At 44.2% G+C, this 13,448-nt stretch overlaps 1 protein-coding gene across 1 annotated transcript; it reads left to right on the top strand.

Annotated features, from left to right (window-relative positions):
* The first annotated feature begins 11,248 nt into the window (after nucleotides 1-11,248).
* Nucleotides 11,249-13,225, top strand: LOC144602080 (pleckstrin homology-like domain family A member 2). Its single transcript, XM_078414774.1, is given in 4 exon segments — nucleotides 11,249-11,404; nucleotides 11,407-11,514; nucleotides 11,517-11,954; nucleotides 12,959-13,225. Coding segments are annotated over 3 exon segments (591 nt in total). The 5' UTR covers nucleotides 11,249-11,344; the 3' UTR covers nucleotides 11,940-11,954; nucleotides 12,959-13,225.
* The last annotated feature ends 223 nt before the right edge of the window (nucleotides 13,226-13,448 follow it).

Genomic DNA, 13,448 nt, shown 5'->3' on the forward strand with positions numbered 1-13,448 from the left:
GTCAGGCCGCATGGCTAGAAGATGTAGATACGTGATGTTTTGGGTTGGGACCCTTCTTCAGACTGAAGGTGGGAGAGAACGCTGGAAGAGTGGTGGGGACAGGACAAAGTCTGGCAAGAGATAGGTGGATACAGCTGAGAGAGGTTTTGATTGGCAGATGAAGGGACAAAGGCCAGAGATGAAAAGAAGACAAAAGGCTGCACGATATGGCAAGAAGTGTGAAATGTGAAGCCAGTGTAAGGTACACAGTTGGAATAGGGGTGGGGTGGATGGGAAGGGGGGAGCAGGATAGTGAAAAATGTGGATTGCATCTGGGTGGGATATGGGGGGGTGGTTTGGGTTGTTCCTTAAAATTGGAGAATTCAACGTTCATATTGTTGGGTTGTAAGCTATCTAAAGTGCTGGAATGCAAGGTACTGTAGCCTTACTCTGGTGATTGAGGAGGTCTAGGGCAGGGAGGTTGGTATGGGAATGGGAAGGAGAGTTAAAATAAAATAGTTAGCAACTGGGAAATCCAGCAGGCCTTGGCAGAGCAAGTGCAAGTGTCTTGCTGATGGTCTCATCTCGTGCACAGAATGCGGTAGATGAGGTTAGAATAGGTGCAGGGAAAAAAACTGCAGATGCTGGTTTAAATTGAAGGTAGACACAAAATGCTGGAGTAACTCAGCGGGTCAGGCAGCATCTCTGGAGAGAAAGAATGGGTGACGTTTTGGGTCGAGACCCTTCTTCAGACTGATCATGTGAACTTCTGACTCACCTGGATGGGCTGCTGGGATCCTTAGATGGAGGTGAGGGAGAAGGTAAAAGGATAGGTGTTACAATCTCCTGCGGTTGCAGGGGCAAGTAACTGGGAGGGGGTGGTTTGTGTGGGAAGGGATGAGTGAACAAAGGAGTTGCGGTGGGAATGGTCTCTACTGAAAGAAGAAAGCAGTGGGGATGGGAAGATGTAACTGGTGATGGGATTAACTCCCTCAACTCAACAGTGGGGAATGTGCCGGTGAAGGCAATAATCTTTCTGTGAATTTGTTGAAAATCTGCAGATTTAGACCTTGAGGTAAATGAACAACAAAAAAAACTGTAGTTGCTGGAAATGCGAATTAAAATCAAAACATGCTGGAAGCATTCAGTAAGTGAGTCAGAAACTGTGCAAAGGGAAATAGTTAATGTTTCAGGTCCAAGACTGTCAGAAACAGGTCTTCAACCCGAAACGTTAACTGTATCTCTACCCACAGATGTTGCCTGACCCGCTGAGTGTTTTGATCCTATTTTAAACTTCCACATGGTGGAGTTAAAAGACTGATGTGTCAGCCTTGGGCTGTCCAGCTGCCCGGAAAAGGTAGCTTTTGCTCTCCTTGGGTCAGGAGATTCAAGGCAGAAGAGCCAGGCAAAGCCAATAACAGGTGTGAGAGCAGGGAATAACAGACGCAAGAGCAAATGGATAGATGAAATATCAACGAATGGATACTGAGAAAAGCGGATGGACAGACATGAGAACAGAAAATAGATGTGAGAATTTGCAGACAGATGTGAGATAGAAGGACAGTGAGAGCTGGGGAGACAAGTACCAGCCATGGATGTGGCAGTGTATACCAATCCAGCTAATGTCTAACCAACAACCACTGCCCACCCCCTTTTGTTTTAAAAACACTCCCTTCCCTCTTCACGCCTCTCCTTCCATTATATCACAGCCTTTTGTCTTTACATCTCTGACCTTGGTCCAACCATCTGGGAATCAAATCCCCCTCACATTTATCCACCCATCGCTTGCCAGGCTTTGTCCTATCTCCCCCACCCCCACATCTCTTCCACTATTCTTCTCCCGCTATATTCAGAAATGTCGCCTATTCATGGCCTTCAAATAGATACTGTCTGACCTGCTGAATTACTTTAGCACTTCATGGCTTTGTTTGGAAACTGGCATCTGCAGTTCCTTGTGTCCAATGTGAAAGTCTTGATCTTTTGTTACAGCTCCTACAACACGTTTGTATTAACTGTTAATTTTGGCTGGTACATCTCTGAACAAATCCAATTGGTGATTACCTGACTATTCGTAGTTAAACAGAGGTTGACTCCAGGCTCCACTCCCAAATGCCCCCATTAGTCATTAAGCAACGAGACATTTTTACTGCTGGGGACTGGAAGTGTCTGTGGTTGGGATTATCTGTTAGTCTCATTGTGTAGCAAATGCTGGAAACACCCACTGCACAACTGTTGCTCTTGTACTTAATCAGGCACAGACAAGTTCAAATGCATATGACTAATTTTGCTTCCCTTTTCTACTTTTATTTTCTCATTAATCTTTTCTTCTGACGAAGATTCATTCCTGGGATACAACATATGCTCCATGGTAACAGGACAACCTTCAGTGTCTCACTGAAACATGGAGGCACAAGAGATTGCTTTCGACCAGAAGCTCCAACTATCTGTTCCACCCCACAGGTGCTGTCTGACCTACTGTGTTCCTCTGGCAAATCTACTTTTTTTGCCTGACTCATACCTCTAGTTTCCCTCTCCCCTGACTCTCAGTCTGAAGAAGGGTCTCGACCAGAAACGACACATCAAAAAAGATCAATATATTTTGTGACATAGACTGAATCAAGGGATATGGGGTTAGAGCTGGAAATTGGCAGTGAGATGGAAGTTCAGTTCCAAGTCTTTATGAATGGCAGAGCAGGCCCGAAGTGCCGGATGGGTTACTTTTGCTCTATTCTTAATACGTTCTATGTTCACGATAATAATACCTCGATTGATTGGGTCAGAAGAAGATTGGACAGAACAAGCTCACATATGCTGGAATTTAGAAGAAAGGATTAGAAGAAATTCTCCAATTTTAAGTAACACCCCCTTCCCCCTCTCTATTAGTTGGTCTGCACACATTTCTCCCACTGTCCTGCCCCTCTCTCCCCATCCCCTTCCACCTATATCACTCCCTCCTCCTTTGCATTTCACTCTTCTATCCTTATCTGACACCCGTTTGATTCCTTTTCATCTCCCAGCCTTTGTCCATCCATCTGTCATTGAACCCCACCCCTATCTGTATCCAACAATCAACTCCTGGCTTTGTCGTCGTCCCCTCTCCCCTTATCTCTCTTCTAGATTTCTTTCTTCTACTCCAATTATACTGAAAATGTACAAACAAGGACCTGTAGATGCTCGTTTATATGAAAGATAGACACAAAGTGCTGGAGTAACTCAACAGGTTAAGCACATCTCTGGAGAAAAAGGATGGGTGATATTTCGGGGGAGGACTCTTCTTCAGACTCAATCTTGACCTGCTGAATTACTCCAGCACTTTGTGTTTTACTTAAGATTCCAGCATCTGCAGTTTCTTTCTCTCTTTCTTGATTTTAAAAATAATTACTCTTTCTCTAACCAATCCAAACTGACACAGAGGAAATAATTGAGGCTAGGCTCTCTGTTCAGTGTAAGTTAGATAAATTGTAAGTAAAATATAAAATTCTGCCCCACACTATGAGCTGTTGCCAAGCTTTGAGAATATATGTTGGAGTAGAGGCTGCAAGTGCTGCTTACAGCTCAGAATCGAAAGCAACTCCAGTGAAGGGCTGGGCAGGTTGGTTAATGTAGAAGCAACAGATCACACCCAGGATCTATATCAGGCTATGAAACAAATTAGCTATTTAAACCTCAGGATTGGGTTTAGACTTTGAATTTAATTAAATAGCCTTCTGCAGATTCTGCATTATAAAAGTCACAATGTTTCATTGCTGATGGAGTGCTATTTAATGTCCTGACAATGACTATGAATGCTATGAATATGAAAGCCCAAAATGCAGATGCAATTTAAAATGAATGTATCCGAAATAAAACCAAAGTGCTGTTAAAACTCAGCAGGTCAAAAGGAAAGCAATTAACAAATCGGGTTTATGTCCCATGTAAATGCGAGTCATTACCTATCTGATCTGACACATTTTACATGGGCGTAGAGCCCAGAGAGCAGCTAGTGTAGAAGTGTGCTGTCAGTTGTCAGAGAAAGAGAAGTAAAGTTGTGCAATCCTCTGGTTTAATGTGGGATAACGTTTTCCTCCATGTCACCTTGGCCTAATCTATTCTTCTTTTCCATATCTTGAAGCAATTATCCAATTCTGCTTAATAAGATTTTCTAAAATTCAGCTTCAAAGGTTTGCAGATCTCAAATAATAACGAGCTGGAGAACAGGAAGGAGATAGTAGTGTGGGATCAAGACAACTACCTCTCCCTTGATGTCAGCAAAATGAAGGATCTCTCATCAGTGTCAGGATGTGGGATGGTGTGCATGCCCCAGTTGGCATCAATGGTGTTGATGTGGAGATGGTTGAGTGTTTCAAGTTACTTGGGGTAAATATCACCAACCATTTGACCTGGTCTAACCACATCGATGATACAACCAAGAAAGCAAACCAATACCTCTCCTTCCTCAGAAGACTAAGGAACTGTGACATCTCACCAATGATTCTTACCAAGTTTTATAGATGCTCCGTAGAAAGCATATCTGGATGCATCATAGCTTAGTATGACAACTATTCTGCCCATGACCACAAGAAATTGCAGAGTTGTGGATGTAGCCCAGTCCATGACACAGACCAGCATCCTCCTTCCACCCTCAATCAACACCATCTGCCTGGGGAAGTAGTTAACATGATCAAGGACCACCCACATCCTGGTCATTCTCTCTTCTCCGCTCTACCATTGGGTGGAAGATACAAAAGCTTGAAATCATGTACCACTAGATTCAAGAACAGATTTTCCCCCATTGTTGTTGGACTCTTGAATCAAGCACGGTATACCAAGAATGAATTCCCAATCTAGCTTGGTCTGAAGAAGGGTACCAACCCGAAATGTCACCCATCCATGTTCTCCAGACATGGTGCTTGACCCGAAGAGTTCTAGCACTTTGTGTCTTTTCTTTCTAAACCAGCATCTGCAATTCCTTGTAATTCCTTCCAATCTTGTTCATTTTTTTATTTGCACCTTCTCATTAGTTATACCACTATATTCTGCACTCTATTTCCTTTTGTATTTTACTATCTGATGTACTCATGTAAAGTATGATAGTCAGTCATACAGCATGACAACAGGCCCAACTTGCCCATACCAACCAAGATGCCCCATCCACGCTAGTTCCACCTACCAGAGTTTGGCCCATATCCCTCTAAACCTTACCTATCCATGTACCTGTTTTATGTCAGCCCAGATAGCACACAAAACAAAGCTTTTCACTGTCTCTACATGATAATAATAAATCGATACTACAATGTGGAGAAGTGACATACTATTGATTATGTTGCTGTATATCTCCTTGGATAATTTGTCTTGTTGCTCTGGTTTCAAGTCCATTAGAATCAATTGCAATTACAGATTTCCTGCTTTAATGTTGACTTTCTTATCACTAACATTTTAGGTCGTAAAGTAGTGGATCAAATAACTTGCTGCAGTGTGATTTATTTAGCGTGTTTGGTTAATTGCACCAATTAATTAGTATTTATTATTGTTATTATTAAAGCCAGGATATTTAAGTATTCATCTCCAGCACCTGGATTGTTAGAGAATCAGCTGGAAAATTTTGATACTCTGGAATATACAGAGTGAATGGCTGAGGCAGAGGGCAGCACTGTGATGCAGTGGCAGAGTTGCTGCCTTACAGCTTTAGATACCCGGGTTCGATCCTGACTATAGAGTTTGTACATTCTTCCTGTGACCACATGGATTTTCTCCCTGTACTCCAGTTTCCTTCCACATTCAAAGATGTGTGGGTTTGTAGCTTAATTGGCTCTGTAAATTGCTGCTAGTGTGTATTATGCGAAACTGAGATAACATAGAAGCGAAAGGGTGATGGTTGGTCAGTGCGGACTCGATGGGCCAAAGGGCCTGTTTTAACGTTGCATCTCTAAACTAAACCGCTACAAATTCTGGTACAATGGTAATGCATGCAGTAGAATGGAACTTGCTTAATTAATGCCTCAATGGCCATTTTCCTCATCACTGAGCCATGACAGGAAAACGGAAGATTGGTGCCTCAGATAAGGATGGAGGACACGAGGAGCTCAACTTTCAGGTGGAGGAAGGTAACACAATTGAGGTAGGCCTCGGGTCAATCGAGGGAGACCTGTAGTGAGAAGTTTTAAAAAACTTAAAATGGCCCCAGCAAGTCTCCAGACTTCACTACAGGCTCCATGGGCTTCACGTTTCAATTGAAGACCAGGCACTGCAACACTCACCAGGGAATGAATTGCTGTCTACCTTCTTTTAAATGGAGCTCCTTCATTTTGCTGACATTGAGGGAGAGGTTGTGGTCACCATGCTACAAAGGCCTATCTCCTTTCTGTACTCTATCTCATCTGATCCACTGCCCTGGTGTCATCTGCAAACTTGTCGAAGGCGCTAGAACAGAAGTGCCATCTCCATGTTCTGGTCACTCTACTGAGTGTCATTGTGCATCTCCGGTCATCTCCATGTGTTGGCACGTCACACAATGAAGAAACAATAGTCAAATTGCGATCATTCTAGCAAATCTCAAGCGCTAACAATTGGCAACATAAACATTCATTCCTTTTTTGGTGTGCTCAATCTCACCAAAACCAGAAATATAACAATTCTATCTGCTCCAATAACTCTCATTTGCTACGTAACCAGTCATGACCACATAAATGTTGATACACCTTAAAACAATTCATATCTATATGACCATCGACTTGGAAAACAAAATGGCTCTGTTTTCTTGCTTTCCAGGATGAAGTTTCCTTCTCAATATTGTACCAATGGATTATCTTTGATTTACAGGTTATGGGCTTTGATATCTGTAGCACGGTTATTACAAAAGGAAAGTCCCATCACAGTTAGTTGAAAACTAACACTGAATAATCTGAAAGCATGGAAAATATTAACTTCAATACGAGTTATTTCCTTCACTTTTTCTCCAGATTGAGAAGATTCTGGGTTGACGCAAAGAGACACAAACTGACACTCACAATGCACACCACAATCTGCCATTTTGTTGTTGGCTTGTTTCAATATTATTCCCAGAGAACACCGCACATCACGCACTTACAGTCTGAGTGAGTTCCTTTTCCACCTTCCCACATCCTCTCTTCCCACATGCCCTTTTAATTTATTTTATAATTATCTTTGCCGTAGTTATCATTATGGTTCCTTGCCAAATACCTTTTGGGAATTCATAGCAAAGCAAGGCCGCCGAATGTCCTTTATGTCAGGGCTCCATTAGTTACTCTGAACGTCAGCTTCCAAACGCAACTTCAATGACCAAACATGTTCATGTTTTGACTCGGGCTCAGTAAAATTCACTCCATAGTCTGCTGACCTTGCCAGCAACCCAACTGAGGCCAGCTGACCCCTGTTTTTGTGTACATCCTCCTCTCTTTTTTGCCACATTACAGATTCAGGATGCAATATCCCATTTGAAACAATTACAGGAAACTGTGGTCAAAGCCTTTAGTGGTCTGTCCGAAACTTTTGTTCTGATCTTCAGATGGAAAGTATGCAGCTGCGATGATTTAATCATTAGAGTAATTATATTGTGCAATGAGGCCCAATGTTTACCAACTCCTGACCACTGAAATTCCTGTTCATTTAAATCAGACATTTACTTAGTCGAGGTTTTTGGGATGATCCCGATGGCTCACCAGTGGGTTCTGTGTTTGCATTAGCATGCCTGTGTGTCTGCGGCATTGAATCTTGAGTGAGGCCATTTAATCTTGATAGATCCCCCAACATTTTCATGGTCAGGCCTCTGAATATCGGTGAGCTGCCCACACATTTGTAGCGCTGAATGGGAAGGGGGCTCTTTGGAAGCACATAGATGTTGAATTTGGGTCCTGTGTGCATCGGGAAACCAGATTCGCACATCAATCAAGGTTCCTACATATTTCAGGCAGCTTTTGCTTCCCTGTAAACTGATAAACCACTGCTCTTGGTTTCCTTACCCACCAACCATTTATTTCTGCTCTTTAAGCCATCTGGAAGAAACTGAGGCGAGTGGGCGGGAAAAAAAATCTGATCTTTATTATTTGGGGGAAGGTCTGGAGATATCCAGTCACAACTTGGGCAATGCTGCCTACACCTACTCTCTGCTATTTCCTGAGGGCTGTGGCTTTCACACATTGCACAGTCTATCAGGGAGAAATTCACAGACTATATACATGGCATCATTCCTGACTCCTGATATCACCTACCTCCGCACAACAGATTTTACTTTAACTACTTAATAACTACACAGATGTTTTTACCCACCCCATCCTTTTCTTTCCTACTTTCCTGGTGATGCAGAGTCCCTCTGGGTTACAATCCCCATGGATAAATTGTCTCATTTTCTCAACTGATGATTCTTTACCATGGTCCAAGCCACTGCAGAAGATACAGTCTGGGAGGAGGGAACATAAGGAGGGTTGAGGGAGATGGAGTGGGGGGAGGGGGGAGGGGAAGGGGGGGAAGGAGGAGGGGAGGGGGAGAAGGGGGAAAAGGGGGGGGGGAGGAGAGGGTACTGCACCAATGCAGGAGAGGTTTGGGCCCAACGGGTCCACTTGGTCTAGTGTAACTTAAAAAGCAGTCATTGGTTGTGAAATTGCAAGGAAAGCTCCAGAAGCAACACTGCTCATACCACTTCATACGAAGTTCTGTGCATCAGAATCAGGCATTAGAAGTCAGGTGTCAAGAAGTTTGCACCATTACAGCACAGATAAGTAGATATTATAATTAAAGTGGTCCTGGGTCTCAAATCCTGGAATCAGATCATGAGAGGTTTCAAACTAGCCACAGCGTCTGAACATGGTCATAATGATCTTTTGCTCAAGACTCCAGCATCTGCAGTTTCTTGTTTCTCCATGGTGATTTTCATCTTTGTTTTCATTAATTAATTTCTTAGGTTTTGTGTATCCAGAGAGCTACCCCTCACAATATGGTGGTAAGGTTTCAGAATATCAATAAGAACAACTCGATGTGCTTTGAGTTGGGAAGGTTCTTCCACAAAGCCTCTCCAGTGTGTTTGTTTGTGCTGTTACAATCACAATGCTGAACTTCATGTTTCTTTTAGAATCAATGACTCCCTCAAACTTCTATAATTTTTTTTCAGCCTGCGAAATGTGTCCAAATTTGAACCCAAATGCAATTGTATACATCAGGCTTCCAATTTCTGGCACTGAAAGTTAATATAGCTGAAGAGGAAAGACCCAATCTGGTCTCCCTAATAAGCCGGCTAGGCAGATGCCGAAGGGGGTGGTTCTGGGATGCCAGAATGCACTGTTGAGCCTACTGGAGACGTCGTGGGTCCAATCAGCGAAACGTCGATGAAAGTAGGTGCCCACTTGATAACCCCAATGACGTGTCTGCCTAGCCTTTCTCAACATCGGAGGAGAATAGGTGAGTGCATAAGCCTCCCATCACCACCGGGAGCAAATTGACATTTGGCACTTTGGATTTCTAACATCTTGTCCTGTGTATTTGGAAACATTATAACTGTAGATAATTTATAAAGGTGACAATCAATGTATTAGCTACTGTACATCAGTCAGGGAGTTGGATATTACTCTAAGCTCCCAGAAGGCTTTTATATCAATCATATTTCAGTACATAAATATGGAACCAGAACATATATGTTCTGTTTGAGTCTTCCTGGGAACTTATGCTTTTGGCACACTGGCAGATAACTTTTACTTCTAAACTTGAACCTGCTTTCTTTGGTTTAGGAGCCATAATAAACTCCAACAGAATAAGATTCTCTACTGAGAATTGAAACATTACAGATGCTGTACATGTGAAATAAAAACAGTATGTGCTGTACATACTCAGTAGGTTGCACAGCATCTGAGGATCAATGTTCCTATAATCAGTGTATTATGTTGCATGAAGATAGACAAAATGCTGGAGTAATGCATTCCTTTTCTCCAGAGATGCTGCCTGACCCACTGAGTTACTCCAGCATTTTGTGTTTATCTTCAGTATCAATTAGCATTTACTGTGCCTTCCTACATATCATGTTGCCTGCCTCCACATCAAGTGTTGCCATCCAGCAATCTTCCTCTCAAACTCCTCTATTTTGCTTGCCAAATAAAAAGTTTATAAAGTGCCTTTCACATGCTCAGAAAGTATTCGCTTTTAAACATTGGTTATTTGTTTTACCTAATCTGGTTGTGTTGGTGCAATGCTCTCTTTGGTACCGAGTGAAATTCAAAGCAATGCTTCTTGCATAAAACTAGTAATATTGAATTTATAGGTAGTCACTAAGAATGTATTAAGAGTCTTACTGTTTTCTTTTGTGTATATATTTTTGTAGCAAATAAAATTTATTTTAAAATTAAAACTGCATTTGACCTTTTTACATAGAACATCGAACAGCTCAGCACAGGAATAGGCACTTGGGCACTCAATGTTTGTGCCAAATGTGTTGCCAAATTAAACTAATCTCCACTGCCTGCGTGTGATCCATATCCCTTCATTCCTTGCGTATTCATGTGCCTATCTAAAAGCCACCTAAACGCCACTACTGTATCTGTCTCTACCACCACTCCTGTCAACCCATTCCAGGTATCCATCACTCTCTGTGAAATAAAGAGTCCCTCGTATCTCCTTTAAACTTCATCCCTCTCACCTTGACGCTATGCTCTCTAGACTTTGACATTTCACCTTTGGAATAAGGGTCTGTCTACCCTATCTATGCCTCTCACAATGTTATATACTTCTATCATGTCTCCCCTCAGCCTCCCACGCTCCAGTCCAGAGAGAACAATCTAAGTTTGTCAAACAGACCTTCTTCCATTAATTAAAAGTAATTTCAAAGTCTTCTTGCTGTGCTAACTCACGACCGCCCTTCTCGACTTTGTAAAATAAGACTTTGTTCCTTCGACATGCTCAGAAAGACTTTGAAACAAAACCCCATCTCATTTTTTTCCGAATGACCATTTATGGAGCGGCTTTGTTTAAACCATATGCTTCAGTTTTATCTCCATTATTATCCAGTGCATTGAAAAATTCCACCCTGCCCACACACAGAGAAGGCAGCCGCGGGGCATGGAAATGCTCGGGCCGGGGTAGGTGGAGCGCGGGGCTGATGTCTCGGTCAACAATCGGCGCCGAACCACCCCCGCGGCCAACAACTCAACCCCAGTTCAGCCTTCCCGGAATCCTGAACGAAAATTCCTCCTTTTCCAAACAGTAGATGTGGGCGGGCTCCAGGCTCCGGGCGGGGCCTTTTACGTGTATGAGCCCAGCAGAGGGCGGGGGGTTGGTTGCATCAGTTCCTCCAGAGGAAAGGGATGCTTTCACCATAAAGAGCTGTGGTCTTGATCAAAGCTCGCTCCTCCTCCGGCCGCCTGACATCAGCTGGGCGAGGCAGGAAATGGGATGGGCACCCGGCGCCTTTATCAACCGTGGAAAGAGGCCGCCTTGTAGTCAGAGCTGAGAGAGAGAGGGATTGGCACCAGCTCCTGCTTTACAGGCAAGCTTAGCTCTTACATTACAGCCCAAGACAGCCCCTTCTTTGCGGCCAAGCTCCCCGCTGAAGGCCCTCTCTCTCGCCAAACATGAAGAAAATCACGGACGGCTCCCAGGTGACGAAAGAAGGCGTCCTGGAGAAGCGAGGGGACAATCTCCTCCAGCTATGGAAGAAGAAGTATTGCCTCCTGACCCAAGACTGCCTCCGCCTATTCCCGGATTCCCAGAAACGCTCCCGGAGCAAAGACCTCTCCCTACAAGAGATCAGGACGGTGGATAGTGTGGAGAGGACGGGCAAGTATATCTACTTCACCGTGGTCACCACCGACAACAAGGAGATGGACTTCAGGTGCCTGGCGGAGTGCTGCTGGAACTCGGCCATCACCATGGCTCTCATTGAGTTCAAGAACAAGAAGGCCATCCAGAGCTTCAGGTCGCGGCAGGACGCCGAGATCCTCACTCCGGGCCAGCAGGAGAAGCTGTTGGGAAGGGCGCCCTAAACTCCGGCTTCAGAGGTAAGGAGCCCTGAATGTTACTGAGAGAAGGCGGGTGTTCAAACCCCGGGCACCCATCGCGGGTCGTGTAGTCGGTGTTTCCCAAACCTCCCATCACATTCCCTCCCTGTCTCAAGTGTTGGGTGGGTGGGGGGTCCGACTCACTGGTCCGACTGGTGGAGAAAGTCCAGGGTTTTGAGAAGTTTTCGAAAGCTTCTGGTCAAGTCTCGCTCCGGGATCTCGACACGTGGAGGCGCCGCTCCTCCGAGCAGGAAGCCGGCCTTAGTGTAACGCCCGGGGTCAATGATTAAGGCAGGATAGGGTCAAGTTCCCGAGGTCCCTATTTCTACATTTCCTTGCGTCCCCGTTTCTTCGGGCCTGTTGCGTGGGAACATGTGCAGACCTATGATATCATTCCCATTCCTTCTCTCCCGAGATGCTGCCTGACCTGCTGAGTTACTCCAGCATTTTGTGAATATGCAGACCTATGACATTGCTTTAGGTCCACAACCTGGATGGATGTCCATCTCGGGAGGGGGCCAGCTGCCAACCGTCAGGATGGTTGGGTGTGGCAACACCGGATGAAGCAGGAGAGTTGACCAGGCCAGGGTCATCACTTTCTGTTGCATACGGGAGCAGGATGTGTCTGGGTATTGAGCAAGAGCGGGATCGGGCTGAACTCTGGAGCTTCGCCCACGCTCACCTGGTGGATTCATCCCTGAAAAATGTGTAGATCGACAGGGAGGTGCCTCCCACACCTTTGTGAGCGACTCACCTGCATGAGTCAGCGCGCTGGGGATCGGGCAAGGCAGGGGAGGGGAAAATAACTCAACAGTCTAGTTTATATATTCTGGATGAATATCTCAATGGTAAAAGTCAAACTTTATTTTACATCTCAAACTTCTCTGGCTTTGCATGGTTTTGAGTCTTCCCCTCGTTAAACGTTAAAGTGACCAATACCAGGAAAAATCTATTTCTGATGGTTAAAGAATATTCTGGTCACTAATCAACTATCTTTTGTCTAGGACGGTCATATTGATTGTGGATGAAATATCTGAGAGCGAACAAGTGGATGAAGAAACCCAGGTCGTCGAGAGCCATTAGAATTGACTTCAGTTACGCCCTCGGTGCTGCTTCTGCCAAATGGATCCGAGCTGCTTTACTCAACCATGGATATCCTGGACCTGACGCACAGCTGAAGAGGCTGACTGGAAATCTGCTTTATTTATTTATCTATTGCAGAATCCGCGAACATTTACCTTCTTGCACCAAGTTATCTTATAAATTATTTTGTACTCTAATTTTGCATATTTATTAAAGTTTTATAAAAAATGAATCTCCATCTGCTTTCTCTTCAGTCTTTGCATAAAGCAAATTTTATTTATTCATAAGGGGTGGTTGCCAGCATTTATTGTGCATCCCCAATTGCCCTGAGGTGGTAGCTGAGAGGCTACTACATTGGGTGAGTCTGGATTATTAAACGGGGAAGGAAGTGTGCCATCCTTGCCCAGAAGG

The sequence above is a fragment of the Rhinoraja longicauda genome, chromosome 18, assembly GCF_053455715.1.
Source record: "Rhinoraja longicauda isolate Sanriku21f chromosome 18, sRhiLon1.1, whole genome shotgun sequence".
NCBI lineage: Eukaryota > Metazoa > Chordata > Chondrichthyes > Rajiformes > Arhynchobatidae > Rhinoraja > Rhinoraja longicauda.